General features: G+C 43.0%; 1 protein-coding gene across 2 annotated transcripts in view; it reads right to left on the bottom strand.

The window, feature by feature from the left end:
• Window positions 1-16857, bottom strand: part of ASPM (assembly factor for spindle microtubules) — a 62761-nt gene extending 45904 nt beyond the window's left edge. For both annotated transcript variants that reach the window (XM_059048096.2, XM_067020775.1), the window contains exons 1-4: window positions 16573-16857; window positions 5830-5973; window positions 4180-5674; window positions 26-130 (exon numbers count right to left, since the gene is read on the bottom strand). In XM_059048096.2, the coding sequence (XP_058904079.1) occupies window positions 26-130; window positions 4180-5674; window positions 5830-5973; window positions 16573-16857 (2029 nt within the window). The remainder of the gene's footprint in view (window positions 1-25; window positions 131-4179; window positions 5675-5829; window positions 5974-16572) is intronic.
• Window positions 16858-18277: the final 1420 nt, after the last annotated feature.

Below are 18277 nucleotides of genomic sequence, written 5' to 3'. Positions count from 1 at the left end.
GACTTTAAAGATCTTAAACACTTGCCTGTTTTTAGTGGTTTTATGAAGGTCAAATTAGATTGTGCCACAGGAACAATGGGTTTTGTCTTTTTGTTTGTTTTAAATTTAGGAGTTCTGTGTCCTAAAGAATCTAAAATATATGAGAAAACAGAATAATAGCATGAAAAAAATGAAATAAATTCTGTGAATGAACTGTTGTCAAGCTAAGATTTGGGCTCTCCAAAATTATACCTGTTTAGAAAATGTTGAATAAACACTATGTGCCACGGTATGAACTCGGGTAATAAAACTTATGTCTGGAAGTTACAGACCGGAAACTACAATATATTTTGTGTCTACAGAAGCTAGGGTTCAGATTCACCCAGCTCACTGTGTGTGTATATACAGCAGACTCCATGCTAGGTGCTGAGAATGCAGAATGGAAAGATGTGGTCCCGGCCCTCAGGAAGTTCTCGGTCTAGTGCAGAAGTGTGGAAAGAATCGCGATACACTGTGGAAGAAGTATACATGAGGAGTCGCGGGACAAGGGGAGGGAGAGCTAAGTCACCTAAACGGCAGGACAGCCTCCTGGCGGGAGTGACCCTGAGCTGACCCTGCAGCGGACGTGACACACCAGGAACGGGGGGCCTTTTGCTGAACTGCAAAGTGCCCGGAGCCAAGAACACAGATGAGAAAAACAAGACAGAAAAGAGGTTGGAAGAGGAAGAAAAGAATTCAATGCTATTAAAAATAACAGTGACAGCTAATAGTCGAACACTCTGTGCCAGACGCTATCAGAGTCTTCTAATTTAGGTTACCTCATGCAGTCATCACCAGAAACCCATGAGAAGTGCACTTTTATTATTCTCTACATTTTATGGAATCAGGATACTGGAGCTTAGAGCAACTAAGCCACTTGGTCAAAGTCACGCATGCTAGTAGGTGGCAGAGCTGGACAGTATAGCTCCAGAGCCTGCACTATTATTCAGTTAAAAGCACCTGGTGGGCCGGGGAAGGATTAAAGTCCAGGCAGTAACACCATCATATATATTTCAGAAGACAGAATGGACAATGGGCTGAAAGGAGTCAAGACTAGAGATGGAAGCCAAAAGGAAGCTATCCCAGGGGCTATGATCAGAACTTAAAGGAACACGGAAGCAGTGGAGACAGATTAGAGAAGAGTTATTTTCACAGCAGAACTAACAAGGCTTAATGTCAACTGACTGGGCAAGTGATGGAGAATGAGAGCCCCGCTGGGTCCCCATATGCCTCAGCCCGGCGATGAGGGAGATAGTGGGTGGTCCCTACAAATAACCTGTCCGAACGCAGTTCACTCCCTCAGAGGCAGGTTTCACACCGGTCTGCGTTGCTGCTCGATACAAACAAGAAGCCAACAAAGGCAGAGGAGGGAAAGCTAAGGCCCGGGGCAGGATCCAGCCCACGGCTGCTCGTGTACAGTCTGCAAGCTAAGACGAATTTTCACATTTATAAATACTAGTTGAAAAAAAGAAAAACCCTCCAAACAATTATATTTCATGACACATGAAGAAGATACAAAATAGTCACACCTGTTCATTTACACTTTTTTTTTTTGCGGTACGCGGGCCTCTCACTGTTGTGGCCTCTCCCGTTGCGGAGCACAGGCTCCGGACGCGCAGGCCTAGCGGCCATGGCTCACGGGCTTAGTTGCTCCGCGGCACGTGGGATCTTCCCGGACCAGGGCACGAACCCGTGTCTCCTGCATCGGCAGGCGGATTCTCAACCACTGCGCCACCAGGGAAGCCCCATTTACACTTTGTCCATGGCTGTTTTCCCTTCCACAATGGCAGAGCTCAGCAGCTGTAACAGAGATCGTATGTCCTGCAAAACCTAAATACTGACTATCTGGACCTTTAGAGAAAAAGTTTGCTCAGCTTTGATTTAGAAGAATTGCAAATCTACGCCAACTGTCAAAATAAAGAGTATGACCAAATTGTTACATAATAGTTATTAGGTTATAAGGGTCTTTGCATTTTAACATGTTTAAAAATAAAAATATGAGGAGAAGTTCCTCATTCTGAAGGCTTGCAAAAGCTGGCCCCTCCGCCTAGAACCATTTTATTCTGTGGGAACCTTCTTTGGACAGGTCTCACAGCTTCTTGTCAGTCACGTAAAGCCAAGTGAAGTGCCCCCACTTCTGTGCTTTCGTGATATAGCTCAAAGCACTGGGAACAACTTGAGGAAAGGAATGATACCTTTCTCCTTGTATCCACAGAGCCTAGAACAATGCATAGGACATAGTAGGTACCTTACCAAGGTTGAATAAATGCATCTTGAAAAACTGACTTCTTTTTCCGCTCTCCTGGGTTTGTCAGAATAGAAAGAAGGCAGACACTCTTAGTGAGTTACCATGCTCATAAATCAGATATCCAGTGTGTGTAATTCTCTTTAAACCTTGCAAAGAGGCTCAGCTCAGCTAGGTGGCCACCTCAAACAAACTGCAGGTTCAAGGGTCAATACATCAGTGGTTTATTTGCTCAGTCATTCATTTACTGTGTCATTCATTCATCATTTAGTGTACACCTTGTAGGAGGTCAAAACAGATATGTTCTTTACATTCAAAGAATTTGTTATCTGGTCAGAATATTTCTATAGGAAATAAAATGATGCGAGCAAAGAAATAGAGTTAACAGGTAGATACAAGATATCTCGTTTGCTGCATTCAAATTTGCTAAGGGAATATACATAGAGGAAGAAGTCATCAGGGAATAAAGTACTAGAAATCAGTGAAAGATTTGAGTTAGTGAGAAAACAACATATATGAAAGTTAATAAGAGGATACATGGTCAGGAACAAGATAAGGAGGCCCACTCCCACTAGTATTATTCAACATAATCTTGAAAATCTTAGCCACAACCGTTAGGCAAGAAAAAGAAAGAAAAGCCATCCAAATTGGAAAGTAAGAAGTAAAAACTGTCACTATTTGCAGATGACATGATGCTATATATAGAAAACCCTAAAGACACCACCAAAATACTGTTAGAACTAATAAGTAAATTCAATGAAGTTGCAGGACATATAATCAATATACAAAAGTCTGCTGCATTTCTATACACTAATTACAAACTATCAGAAAGATTCTTACTACATCAGAAAGACTAAAATACCTAAGACTACATTTTACCAAGGAGGTGACAGGCTTGTACACTGAAAATTATAGGACATCGTTGAAAGAAATTGAAGAAGACACAAATAAATGGAAAGATATTCCTATGTTCGTGGATTTGAAGAATTAAGATTGTTCAAATGACTATACTATCCGAAATCTACAGATTCAATGCAATTCCTATCAAATTCCCAACAGTGAGAGGCCCGCGTACCGCCAAAACGAACAGACGAACAAACAAACAGGTCACGATGGGATTGGTCCTAACAGTTTTCAAGGCAGACAGTGGTAGGACGGCTGTGGGCACTAGGGAAGGAGCGGCGAGGTTTTCCGCAAAGGAAAGAGGAGCTCAGGTGCCCTGTCTTCATTCGTAAATAAGGGCCGAGTAAAGGCTGGGCAGAATGACGTCCCCGGAGCACGGGGAGCGGAAAGGCCTCCTCTGCACCCCCCCCAGGTGGTGTGATGGGGCCAGGCATTCACTGGGTCCTCCCATCAGCGCCTGGACTCGGGTGAGGCGCGTAAAGTACAGCACTTGAGGCGGGGGCCAGGAAACTCAGGCATCGAGTATGTCAATGCAGTATTTTTTAAAAATCAAAATTAGTGCAGAAAAATCACGATGACCAAAACGTTAAAAGTTTAGAAAAGGGGGCTTCCCTGGTGGCGCAGTGGTTGAGAGTCCGCCTGCCGATGCAGGGGATACGGGTTCGTGCCCCGGTCCGGGAAGATCCCACGTGCCGCGGAGCGGCTGGGCCCGTGAGCCATGGCCGCTGGGCCTGCGCGTCCGGAGCCTGTGCTCCGCAAAGGGAGAGGCCACAGCAGTGAGGCCCGCGTACCACAAAAAAAAAAAAAAAAAAAGTTTAGAAAAGATTGAGATCACAGTGATTGCAGAATTCAGCCCTGCTCTACGTTTGCTCCATCTTCCGCTAAGCAAGTTGGTGAATGAAAAGTACAAGTGAATTCAAGCTTATCGATAGCAATTTACTAAAACCAAAAGAAACAGAAAATATGCCCTGCATAGGTATACTTTCATTAAAGATTTTATTCACCAGACTCACCAGTTTTCTTCTTCAGCTTTAATTTCTCTCTGTTGCTAATACGTTTCGAGGTGGAGGTTATCACTTTTTTTGTGTTTTTAACAGTTGATGTTTTGGACTCCACAGGAGAATAATGGATCCTTTTGATTGCTTGGACTTCTGTGTATTCTGTAACTGTAACCTTCAAATTTGCATCTTCTGTGTTTCCCTCACTCTTTCTTTTACGAGCAACTAAAGCTACCTTTGAGGGAGGCGTTATCACATTTTTACAACTCTTAGGTCTACTCAGTATTAAATCTCTAGCTGGAAGAAAAGAATGAAAATCATCTTTCTCTTTGTGATCATCTGTTTCTTTTTCACACTCACCCACTACAACACTGAGACATCTTTTTGCCTTCGGTTTATTAGCCTCCGTTTGGTTTTCTCTGGCACAAGTGGACTTTCTTTTAGTAACAGTGGCAGAAAGTATTGGGCGTCTCTTAAGAGGTTTATCGTCGCTGTTGCTAGAAACATCCTGAACTGCAGAAAATTTAGGCCGGTTCCGTTTCTTAAAAGTATAACAATTTGACCTCATTTCTAAAGCTTTGGATTCTTCAAAAGTAGCTTTTGGAGATTTTGAACGCTGACATTCAGGAATACAAGGTAAAACTTCATTTTTTCTCTCATCCTGAGAAGGTCGTGAGGCCCGAGAATTTACACTTGATAATGGTGACAATTGACATGCTTGCTGAGATACACATATGTACGCCATATTATCTTTTAAAAATTGATTTGGGGATAGAATTGGATTAATTGACTCTGATTCTAGATCCTGATTTAGTCCATAATTATCATTTACGAAAGAATCTGGACTTAAAATTGTCTGATAAATTTCACATACACTTTTTGACTCCAAAATCACAGGCCTTGAATTACCTTTCACACACATACCTGGTGAAAGACACATCACTAATTCTCGTTCATTATTAGCTGCACGGCTATTATTCACAAAGGAATCCGGACTTAGAAAATTTCCTTGGCTTTGTGTGATGTTCAACGTTGAAGAATAGTTCGGGGTAAGAGTAAGTTTACTGTTCTCTTCAATTTGGCCATTAAGATTAGTTATGGAGTCAAAGGAAGTTTCAGTTATGACTGTCTCATTAAAATGAAAATCTTTTGCAATGCTGGCACCTTCTACTTTTAATAGTTCCCCATTTTCAGATGCGGGAAGTGATGTGTAGGTAGGAGATCGATAGGCAGAAACTGGAAAGCAGGTCTCCCCGTGGCACTCTTGGAAAGTGGGACTGATAGGTGATATGGGTATTTTATTTTCTTCAAGGATTAAAGAATTGTTTTCTGTTGGGGAAGAGCTTTCATTCGTAGCCAGATTCTCACATGCTTGTAGTGGGCTCCTAACTCTGTCGAATTTTGAGGAAACATTAAATGTTTTATTTACATTGTGAATATTTGAAATCTGCTGGTTATGACCTGAAGAGGCTGATACTTTCTTTTTATTAATGGTATCCCAAAGACTCCTCTGCAAAAATAAGCGAAACATACAGATTAAGTTGATAACTATTGAATAGTACCTCTAAGCAAAATTATGTATGCTACCTCAAGACTGTTAACAAAATAACTTTTACATATTATTATTTTCCTAGAGTAAGTTACAGAATGATGAAAACTTAGTACCTTTTTCTTTTTCGGCTCTTCTGCATTTCCTAGTAATATAGCTTGGTGTTTTAGAACATCATTTACAAGAAATGTCACGACCTCTCTTACTCGGCCTCCTTTTAACGGTGTCCAGGTAACAGAAATAACAATTTTTTCTTTAGGCTATAATCAAAAGAATACATGTTCAATGACTATAACGGTAGTGATGTATAATAACCCAAAATATATTATATGCAACTTAGAATACAGTAGACGATTAATAATTGTTACTCACCAACACTCTATACCCTAACAACATTTAGAAATCAAATATATTTTCCTACCCTATCTCATTTCATTATAAGGAAAAAAGTTACTAGTAATAACAAGGTTCACAACAAAATAAAATTATAATAATCACTCAGTGGTTTTTAAAAATTTAATCACATATTTCCACTTCTTTAGAATATGTACAGAACTTCTATTTCAAATATAATGACCTCACATTAGAAAGACTTTTTCTGAAAGAAATGTAAAGATGATCAGCTAAATTCCTTGCTCTCCACCTCTCTAAAGTCCATATGATCATTATTGATATTTGTTAAAGACTGACTTCGTCCCAGGCATAGTTTCCGGTATCTAATATAACTAGTCAAATCCTCACATCCCTAGGAAGCAGATACTGTTATGGTGCACGTTTTACAGATGAAGTAATCAAGGTCCAGAAAGCTTTAAGTATTTTGCCAAAGTCATACTGCTAGTAATTGGAACCCAGGCAGTCTGAGTCCAGAGTTTAAATCTTAACATCTACACCCTACAGCCTGGCAGGAATTTGCCAAATGCAAAACCCTCACATGACAAAACAAACTCTGTCTTTGTTGTTTTTCAGGGGAAAAAAAAAGACAAGTTTTGTTTGTTTGTATGTATGTATACATGAATTTAGACAAATTAAAATAGAAGTTTGACTGCAGAAGTTGTATTACGGTAATGCCAGAAGGTGGTAGACCAACTACCAACATTAGGACCCACGATCACACAACCCGACAGACAAGAAATGGTAGAGATGGACTGGTATCAGCCTCACAGAGGAGGTCCGACCTTTACAGCTTTTCCCCTGGACAGAAAAAGCAATTCTCTTGTCCTCTTCACAGTACCTGGGCTTCTTAGAACTCATGCTCCTAGAGTTTAGTTATATAGGTGCCTGTTTTTAGTACCAAGCTTGCCTGCCATATAATAAAAGTCCTTACGTTGATATCTGTCTTTTATTCCCTTCCCTATGCTTGGCCATGGGCCCGGTAGAAGCATGCTCCGGTTTCACGATACTGAATGAATATCTTTGGATCTTTCTTGTTGAATTATGCTAAATCAGTTAAGTGACCAGCTACAGCAAAAACAACAAGAATAAAATCACAAGAAAAACCCTGGTGAAGGCTAGCCTCCCCCTTGTCTGGCCTTGCAGAATTCCTGAGCTTCTCAACAGCTTAGTATCAATAATTAGGGGAGTGTCCGAGACTCACTTTCAGAGCTTTGAAGCCTTAGTAGATGGAAAAACTGGAAAAATCTCAGTCCCAGAGACCACACACACCATCTTCAACCCACCTGTTTTTATCCTTTGTCAGATCACACTCACACAACTCTAACAAAAGGAAGGGGGGTTATAAGCAAAGGTTAGGGTTGGAAGATCCCCCAGATTTCGAGCTTAAAAATGGGCTTTGTCTCATTTCACTAAATTTCAACTCATCACTTTGTTAAATTAGTGTTTATCAGCACATCTGTGGTAGGCTAGATTATTTTGGTTCCAGGCTAGGATGTTTCTGGTTCTGTGATGTGTGCTCCGCATATAGAAATCATTAGGTCAGTGAATGTTCTTTCTTTTTTTGTCATATACAGACATACCTTGTTTTATTTTTCTTTATTTCGCTTCATAGATATTGCTTTTTTTTTTTTTTTTTTTAAACAAATTGAAGGTTTGTGGCAACCCCTCATTGAGCAAGTCTATCGGTGCCATTTTTCCCACAGCATTTGCTCACTTTGTACCTCTGTGTCACATTTTGGTAATTCTTGCAATATTTCAAACTTTTTCATTATAATATTTGTTCTGGTGTTCTGGGATCTTTGATGTCAGTATTGTCATCGTTTGGGGTCCAGGAACTGAGCCCATAGAAGACAGCAGACTTCATTGAGAAATGCTGTGTGTGTTCTGGCTGCTTCACTGACCAGGTGTTCCCCGGTGCCTCTCCCTCTCCCTCGGCCTCCCTGTTCCCTGGTTCCCTGAGACACAACAACATTGAAATTAGGCCAATTAACAACCCTCCGACGGCCTCTAAGTGTTCAAGTGAAAGAAAGAGCCGCATGTTTCTCACTTTAAATCAAAAGCTAGAAATGATTAAGCTGAGTGAGGAAGGCATGTTGGAAGCGTTGACGGGAGGAAAGCTAGGCCTCCTGCGTCCAGCTGTGAATGAAAAGGAAACGTTCTTAAAGGTGATGACCTATTTAAGATCATTTAAAACTCAACATGGAGCAACTGTTGTTCAGGCATCCAAAATGGAACCTGGTGGCCATCGTGGATATGGTTTTAGACACATTCCCGCATCAGTGAGAACCTGAATTTTCTGAATGGTATCAGACTCAAGGATACTGAGGTAGGAGATAGATGGGCCCTTGGGCTGGACAGCTGGTGCTTGTCAAGCGGAGGAAAATCTGTTCTCCTTGGACACTCCAAGGACAAAGTTAATGGCGGGAGCTGAGCTCTGCTGGAGTAACGAGATACGACGACCACTCCTGACCCCTCGGGGGTCAAAAAGGAGGGGGCACCACCCCATAATAGGTGATGCCAAGCCTCTCACAGCCCCTGTGATGGAACCCGTCTTGGAAAAAAGATGTACACGCATGTTGGGGAGGGTTCTAGAACAGGTCATCTGTGGGAAAAGAAGTGAGATAACTGGCCAAAGGTAAACAAAGACCGGAAGGACTGTCCTACATAAACGATTTAGCCGCCTCTTTACTGGGCTCCTCCTCGTTAGCAAGGACACCCACACCCTTTCTCCCCAGGTGTGTATTTCTGCCTTGCTTTAGTCTTAAATAAACAAACTGCTTCTCTGTGTGCTCTCCCACTTGCTGTGCTATGACTCTAATCGTAAACTTTGTACCTGTTTTTACAGTTTTTGCCTCCTTGAAACATTCTCGCTTTCAAACGGGGGTAAGAGCCAGGGCCACTTTGCTTCTAGCCTCTGGACCCTGGTGGTCTGGCAGCTAGGATTCCTGGTCTTCATCCAGGTTACCCAGGTTCAATTCCCGGGCAGGGAACTAAGATCTCGCTTCAAGCCACCACTCCCTTCTGTCTCTCTGAAATCAATACTACCAGCCGTTCTCAGAACAGTATCTGCTAGAACTGCCAGCTGCAACATTATGGTCTCAAGGTCTCCCCTTGTAACTCTGCACCCCTTTTGGACCCCAACCAATCCTGGCCTAACAAGCACCCTTACTTCTTGCCAGCTCCAATCCTAATCCTTGATGAACAATTTATGTCACCTTCCTGTTTTTTGCCTTAATAAGCTTTCCCCGTTTTGTACTCTGATGGAACACAATTCAAGTACTTTTTGGATCTGTGTCTCCTGGGCTGGAGTCCTAACAAACCCAAATAAACACCTCTTTATTTCAACCAGTTCTTGGAATTCTTGGTTAACAAAGGAAATTAAAAGTGCTACTCCAATGAACACAAGAATGATAAGAAAGCAAAACAGCCTTATTGCTGACATGGAGAAAGTATTAATGGTCCGGATAGAAGATCAAACCAGTCACAACATTCCCTTAAGCCAAAGCCTCATCCAGAGTTAAGATCCCAACTCTCTGCAATTCTATGAAGGCTGAGAGAATTAAAGAAACTGTAGAAGAGTTTGGAGCTGGCAGAGCTTGGTTCATGAGGTTTAAGGAAAGAAGTCATCTTCACAGCATTAAAAGTGCAAGGTGAAGCACTGAGTGCTGATGTAGAAGCTGCAGCAAGTTATCCAGGAGATCTCCTAAGATAACTAATGAAGGTGATTGCACTACACAACAGGTTTTCAGTGTAGAGGAAACAGCCTTCTATAGGATGAAGTTCATAGCTGGAGAGGAAAAGTCAATGCCTGGCTTCAAAGCTTCAAATGACAGGCTGACTCTCTCCTTAGGGACTAATGCAACTGGTGACTTCAAGTTGAAGCTAATGCTCGCTTACTGTTCTGAAAGTCCTACGGCCCTTAAGAATTATGCTGAATCTACTCTGCCTGTGTTCTGTAAATGGAACAACTAAATCTGGATGATGGCACATCTCTTTACAACATGGTTTACCAATATTTCAAGCCCACTGTTGAGACATACTGCTCAGAAAAAAAGACTAAATTCCTTTCAAAATATTATTGCTCACTGACAATGCACCTGGTCCCCCAAGAGCTCTGATGTAGCGGTGAGATTAATGTTATTTTCATGCCTGCTAGCACAACATCTATTCTGCAGCCCATAGATCAAGGAGTAATTTCGACTTTCAAATCTTATTAAGAAACACATTTCATAAGGCCATAGTTGCCATAGACAGTGATTCCTCTGATAGAGCTGGGAAAAGTCAATTGAAAACCTTCTGGAAGGGATTGACCATTCTGGACGCCATTAAGAACATGCATGATTCATGGGAAGAGGTCAAAATATCAACATGAACAGGAGTCTCTGGAAGAAGTTGATTTTAATCCTCATGAATGACTTTGAGGGTTTCAGTTACTTCCTTCAAGACTTCAGTGAAGGAAGTAACTGAAGATATGGTAGAAATAGCAAGAGAACTAGAATTGTAATAGGGAAGAACAAATCTGACTCCATATTAGATCTGTTTCTTTTACTTTAAACTTTGTACTCCATTGCTTTTGCTACAGCTTAAGAATATTGCCTATAGCCTGAAATATAGAGGCTAGCCCATTCTCAAGGCTCTGACCTTTAAAGGTATAACACTTTTCCATTCATACAGAGTTTAAAAAGTTGCAGAACAGAGAGTAACATTTGTCTTGTTGGAGGTTTATAGGAACATCATGACCTGACCTATAGGGACAGCTGGAAGAGCAAAGGATTCTGGCACTAAGAATTTTGTAACAACTAACAACACACCCTCCCCTTTTAATATAAAAGAAGCCTGAATTCTAACTCAGGTAAGATGGTTCTTTGGAATACCAGTCCGCCATCTTAATCAGCTGGCTTTCCAGAGAAAGTCACTATTCCTTGCCCCAACAACTTGTCTCTAGATGTATTGTCCTGTTGTGTGGTGAGCAGTAAGAGCTTGGACTCGGACAACAGATTTAAAAGTGGTGTTTGCAGATGTGACTGAATTGCTGCAATTTCAGGGTAAAACTTGAATGGATGAGAAGTTGCTTCTTATGGATGAACAAAGAGAGTGGTTTCTTGAGGTGGAATCTACTCCTGGTGAAAATGCTGTGAAGATTACTGAAATGACAACAAAGGATTTAGAATACTACATAAACTTAGTTGATAAAACAAGGCAGGATCTGAGAGGATTGACTTTAATTTTGAAAGATGTTCCACTGTGGTTAAAGTGCTACCAAACAGCATCACAGGCTACAGAGAAATGGTTCATGAAAGGAAGAGTCAATCAATACAGCAGACTTCACTGTTGTCTTGTTTGAAGAAATTGCCCTGGCCACCCCACCCTTCAGCAGCCACCATCCTGATCAGCCAGCAGCATCAACATAGAGGCAAACCCTCCATGAGCAAAAAGATTACAGTTTGCTGAAGGCTCAGATTGTTAGTATCTTTTAGTAGTAGTCTTTTTAGACATGATGCTATCGTACACTTAATAGATTACAGTATAGTGTACACATAACTTTTATATGCACTGGGAAATCAAAACATTCATGTGACTCGCTTTACTGTGATTTTCACTCTGTTGCAGTGGTCTGAAACTGAACCCACAATATCTCCAAGGTCTGCCTGTACAACTTACTTAATGGGCATATCTATCAAATTTTGTTCTTACTGAGATTCAAATGAAATTATCTGTTTAGGATAAATTCAACAGTGTGAACTCTTACTACCTGCTTCTCAATTGATATGTAGAAAATTTTAAAAGGGGGTGTCCCTTCTAAAGAGTTACTGTTATTTAACAAATAGTTATTGAGTGCCTTATGGCATACATAGCGCCTGACACAGCATAGGCATACATTAAATATTTAAGTGACAAAATTATTGAATGAATGAAAAGTAGACGTGGTCTCTGGCCTCATGGACACTATATTCTTCTCAATAAAAGAAATTACAAAGTCTAAGTGAAAAGATAAAAACAAAAATACAAGTCTCCAACACTGTTATCAATGAAACAAAAAAAAGCTTTGAGAGAGCCATAGTGAAGGGACCTATAATCTCTACCTGGGTGATCAGAGAGTATACTACTAATATTTAAGCTAAGACAAAGTATAAGAATGAGCTGGACAGACAGAGCTAAGGGAGGAGCAATTCAGCAGAACGTGCCAGCATGTACACAGCCCTGAAACAAGAAACTGCTTAGTGTAGCCCTAGAAACAGATAGAGGACCAGGGTGGCTTAACGTTAGTGGGATGGCAAATGACCTGTGACACATGAGGTGGGAGAGAGAAGCAGAGGACTATTGTATATACGTAATCTCTTTAACAGAGTTGAACATTATAAACAGCATGACTTAGGTGTACATTTTGTGGCTGCAGAGGTTTTGTTTTGTTCTGTTTGTTTGCCTGTTTTCTTTAAGGCATACCCAAATGAAGTGCTAGTCTTTTTATCCTCAATTGAAAGGTTAATCGGCTAACCCGGGAGGAGAGCACATGGAGAAGAAGATGCTCATCCGCTTTTCCTTTTCCCTGCCTCCTCCTCCTCCTCCGCCCACCTTCCCGTGAGGAAGCCCTTCGCTCATCTGTAACAATCCACAGACTAAGACAGTGAGAGCGAGTCAGTTCTGAGAGACACAAAGGGATTTATGACTGACACATACTTTTCAGACGGCAGTGATAGTCTAGCTATAAAACTTCACCTTTTATGGAGACAAATACCCTCAGAGGTGTAAAAACTGAGATAGAACATAAAGCATTTTACTTTTTCCCTTTTGTAAACCTTTATTTGGTCTCCCCCGCCCCCCAAATCCACCCTTTAAAAAAATTTCTTAGGTAACTCAAACAAATGAGGGAACAGATCTGTTATACTACTTTCTTTTAAATATGCCTCTATTACCTTCAGTAATGGCATACTTGGATATGCATCACTGTTAAATTTTTGAACAGAAGCATTGCCATGTGTCTGAGATAAGAATCTTACTATTTTATCTAGATTCTGAAAGGCGGCAGAAAGTCAGAATTACAATTTAAAAAGGGGGCTGCATCTCCCTCCTTTGGGAGAAGATTTTAAAAAGCTGTCAATCAATAAACGAGATGATCTCTCATATTTCCATCTAGTCCTAAGATTCTGTGGTCTTTGTTTACAAACTTTTTATTAGTGACAAATCAGAAAATGGTAGTTGCAGCCAGTGACAACTGAAGCGGCCTTGCTGTTGACTGGATCTGGCGCCCCCTTGTGGCCATAAATGCAATGACCGTGACCGTCCGAGAAGCCCGGCTGTGAAGGAGGAGGGAAGAGTCCGGTTTGGGGCTGCCTTGCCAGCCTTCCAGTCACACCAAATAGCATCAAACTCATTGCACAATAGACGGGTGGCTTATTTTTTTGAAGAAGTGCGAGCAGCCTCATGTTAGCCTCTACTCGTTTGCAGAGCAAAAGCTCCTATTTCCAGAACTGGCACCAAGGAGTCTGTTAAACCAGCCAGTTGAGCTGTGCATAACCCTGGTTACAGAGATCACTTGAGGGGTTTGTAGAAAGTGAAAATGCCCCGACCCTCCTCTATGTCCCCCCCAGGAGTGATGCTGAAGCGGGGTCCTGGTGCCGGTGGTTTTTCTAAAGCTCACCACTGAGGTGACATGCAGTCAGCATGGAAACACCACGTAGCTTAATCCCGTTCAGTAGGATGGCTGCTGATTTTCACTGAATGTCATTATGAAAACCTAGACCCAAACGACAAAGCCCTACGTTACGGCAGTCCTACGCAGATGCTAACACACCACTATCACTGACGTTTTAAAAAGGGTGACTAGGAGACTAAAAGAAACTGAAGGGCTTCCCTGGTGGCGCAGTGGTTGAGAATCCGCCTGCCGATGCAGGAGACACGGGTTCGTGCCCTGGTCCGGGAAGATCCCACATGCCGCGGAGCAACTAAGCCCGTGAGCCATGGCCGCTGAGCCTGTGCGTCCGGAGCCTGTGCTCCGCAACGGGAGAGGCCACAGCAGTGAGAGGCCCGCATACAGCAAAAAACAAAAAAAGAAACTGAAAATAACATTTAAAAGTTTTCCTTGGATAGGCCCCAGTAAATCTGCTCTACCAAAAATATCCCAAATGACAGTCTCTGGCCCTCACTCCTTATTAGACCTAGATACATTGTATTGTAGACCTATTTGTATACGAATTGTGAATTTCTGTCATTCTTTGGCAAGTATAACACCTAGTAGCTCGTTAGATGCCATCTGCGTACATAAGACCTTGTTTAACATCGAGTTTTCTGTATTTGCCCCCAGAAATTCACATTAGTAAGTGGGGAGTGGGGAGTAGAAATCTCCCTCATTTAACAAGCAGTCCAGACAAATCTGAAGCAAGTGTTTGCAGGCATCTCGGAGAAGTGCTGCTTAGTCATACGGTGACATGCTTATTCACTGAAGGTGTGGGCTGTGTTTTAGTTAAGGGATGTTCTAATATTTATTTTCTACCACAGGGCTTTTCAAAATATGGTCCCTGGACCAGTAGCAGAGGCATCACCTGGGAACTTCTTAGAAATGCAAGTTCTAGTCCTATTCTACACATAGGGAATCAGAAACTCTGAAGGTGGGGACCCAAAAGTATTTTAACCAGCCCTCCAGGTGATTCGGATGCATTCTTAAATTTGAGAGCCACCGGTCTCCTCGAAACATCCCAGCCTCCTTGATAGCTGTTTGATGTAGCTTCTTCTTGTTCTTAGAATTTTTCCCTCAAACTCCTAACATATGTCTTTAGGGAGGAACCATGTCTCATGTCTATAAATCAACATAAGGGAAAGTGCATGGGATTTAAAATTATAAGACCTAGATGGGAATCCCAGCTCTGTCAATTGCTAAGAATAAAACCACGCATAAATATTTCCACCCTCTGAGCATATTTCCTCATTAAAAATTAGGAAGAGAACATTTATTCAGGACACAGAGTCCAGACTTTTGCTTGAAGCTTCCTCTCATTTGAGCACCATGCACAGCTGCAGTTGGCATTACTTCCAACCGAGAGATGAGAAAACAGACACGCAAGACTCAGAAGAGTGAACTGGGCTGCCTACCCCGATCCATTGGACGCAAACCCTTGGACAGTGTTGCCTTAACCACAAATGTGGACAAGGACTCCCTGAGCTTGATGTAAGGATTAAATCAGGCAATAGAGCTTAAAAGAATTTGCAAAAGGTAAACATCATGTTTGTAGGTATTATCTTAGTGGCTTGGTGGGTTGAGTGGAATCAGCACACCCAGACCTGAAGCTGAGGGAAATCAACAGCTAATAAAAGGCAAGTTTTGTTTTAAAGCAGAAACCATAAAACATCATAAACTGATGGTTTAAAAGATCAGAACACTTATCTTTTACAGTATAAAAAGTGTAATTCTAAAAAAACAAAAACCAAAAACTTCAGTGCCACAAAACAAAAAAGAACAAGTAGAAGTATTATGTAGATAGAAAAAAGTACATATCTTTTCATGAAAAGCAAACATTTATAAACTAGAGAGAAGGGGCAGGTTCTTAAGTGTAGCTGAACCACTGCTTAGCACAAGTCAGCAGACCTCAGATTAAAGCCTCTTCTCACTGCCCTAGGAAGCGGTTATTTACATAAGGAGTGAGACTCCCTGAGCTCTTTTTTTTTTTTCTTTTCACCCTTTCAGAGATTCTAATCTATGGAAAGACCACAGTAATCAAAATAAGAAAGTAAATTCTCTAGATTTTGGTGACAGGAATGGGAGCATTACTCTGGCCAATGCAATGAAGAAAAGCTACCCAGGAAGTTCTTGAAACAACAGTCGTAAAATTAAATTTGAATCACCGTTAAAACTACACTACAGCAAACAAACAAAAAAAGATTAAAATAATAAAGTGCTCATACTTGTTGAAAACAACACCGAGGAAGTGGTTTTGGCTTTGTTGCTATACACGTTTGGCCAAAACAAAGGTCACCGGGATAGTAGTTACCTTGACTCTGTCGAATCAGTTTCCCTATGGAAACTAAAGTGGATATTTAAGATGACTGATGGAAAGCAATTAAAAAACCCTGCTCTAACCAAAGTACTCCTGGCAGTTTTAAATACAGACAGATGGATGGATGGATAGAGAGACAGATGAAAGATAAGAATATTAATTTAAAAAGTGCATTCCATTACTCTAGAACCGCAAGTCTTCTCGAGGCCTTCTCGAGGCCTGAAGTCTATGAAAAACGCTTCTCTGCAACAGAAAGCTAGGAAAGCGCTTCTAAGAATGCTCCGCGCAGGCGCGTGGACGCACTGTCACCGCCCGAGTCCCGGCAGACCCGGCTCCTCTGCCCCGGGGACCAGTGCTCACACAGCGTTAGAGGGAAGGACCTGGCTTTATCTCCAGGCCTCAGGTCCGCTACTACTCGTTCCGAGGCCCCTCCCGGAGCGCGGCGGGGAGACCGCGGAGGGCCCACCACCCTCCTACCTGCAGCACGAAGGCGCTAGGCCAGACGGTGAAACCGCACTCGGTGGCCGGGCCACGGGACAGCCTCACGGCGGTCGCCTCCTCGTTGGGGTTGTCCAGGGCCAGGGGCAGCGTCCGCGAGGCTCCCAGGCGCACGTCCCCGAAGCAGAGGAAGGGCGACCTGCAGAAGTGGCTGAGGGACAGGACCGGCGGGGAGGCCGCCTCCTCCTCGGCCCGGGGGCCCCGCGGCCTCCGTTCCGGGGGGCTCCGCTCCCAGCGGTCGCGCCCCCGACGCCTGGTCGCCATGGCGGCCTCTGGGTCGAACGGGCTGCTCCGAGCGGCCCCTGCAGGAACGCCCACCGTGTCTTCTCGGGAAGCTGCGGGGAACTGGAGCGAATTCGCCCCGTTTCTCGTGCGATCGCCGGGACCCGGCAAATAAGCCGGGAACACAGACTCGCAAACCTGTAACAGGAGCAAACAGAGCAGGTTTTTTGCTCTGTTTAAACTTCCCGCCTCGACCAATGGGTGCGCCAGGCCCCGCCCACCTCCCCGCTGGGCCAATCATCGGGCAGCAGCCCTGGCCAATGAGAAGCGGGCGCCTTATTTAAACGTGACGGCGGCTGTGCTTCGCTCTGCGCGCGGAGGCGACAGTGGCGTCGGGGTCTCAGTGACCCCAGAGGCCCGGGGCTCAGACTCGGAATTCGCCTTTCGGTTTTGTGAACAGGTTGCTTGAAAGAAAGAGAGTCACTGCACTTCCACCGTAAATGCAGCAGTCACTGCCGTGCTGGGACAGTCATTTCCCTCCCCAAGTATACCCGCCCAGGGTCACAACCCTGAGCTCCCCTCAGAGGCTTCCTGGGCCCAGATGGGAGAACATGAGGAAAATTAAATGTATAGTTTGTGTGAACGTGCTGATGTCAGTGCCTGACCCCAGCAGGGGCTCAGTGATACTGGGAGCAAAACTAGGTAAACAAACAAAACCTGAGATTCCCAGAAATTCATAAGCGATGGTCTTGATGGGCATTGCCCGTGACAGATAACTTCCGGTTTTAATTTTAATTGTAGACATCTGACTTCCCCAACTCCCGCCCCCCTTGGGCTGTCTCCATCTCAACATTAAAATCACAAGTAGCTGGAGAGGTGCCCTCTCCTCATGAGTCTCGGGGGATCTGGGTGTGGGGATACCACGGTGTTACTAGTCCCAGGATATGACACTATTGCCTGTTTCCCTGCATCTCTGTCACATCTTTGCAAATGCTCCCTTTATTAAACTTCCCTGAAAGCCACTAAATTGGAGAGGGCCAACTATTTCCTTAGTGTCCCTGGCTGATGCAATAGTGGCCTTAGGAAATTGCCTGTTAAGATGGAATTCTGAATTGAGTTGCTCATATTTGAGTAGCACAGGGAAAAACTCCTGCTAGCGAGAAACACATCATGATAATCCCAGGGACGCGGTAGCATCCTGAGTCCTCAAATTATCTATCTGTGGCAGCAGCATGAGATGAAGTGTATACGAAGGACAATTGATTCAAAGATCAGGTGGCCGGGGCCCACAGTGGCTATGCCAACACTTTATAAATGATTATAAAGCTTAGAGTGTCACCTGGTTTCACCTGACCACCCCGGAGAGCATACATAGGGAAAAAGAAAATGAAACTCTGTGAACATCCAAGGGTACCACTAAGAACATATCTTGAGAACAAGAATGTGTGGATGGAAGGCCTGA

Source organism: Kogia breviceps, chromosome 1, assembly GCF_026419965.1.
Source record: "Kogia breviceps isolate mKogBre1 chromosome 1, mKogBre1 haplotype 1, whole genome shotgun sequence".
NCBI lineage: Eukaryota > Metazoa > Chordata > Mammalia > Artiodactyla > Physeteridae > Kogia > Kogia breviceps.
This window is presented reverse-complemented; position numbering and strand designations above follow the sequence as displayed.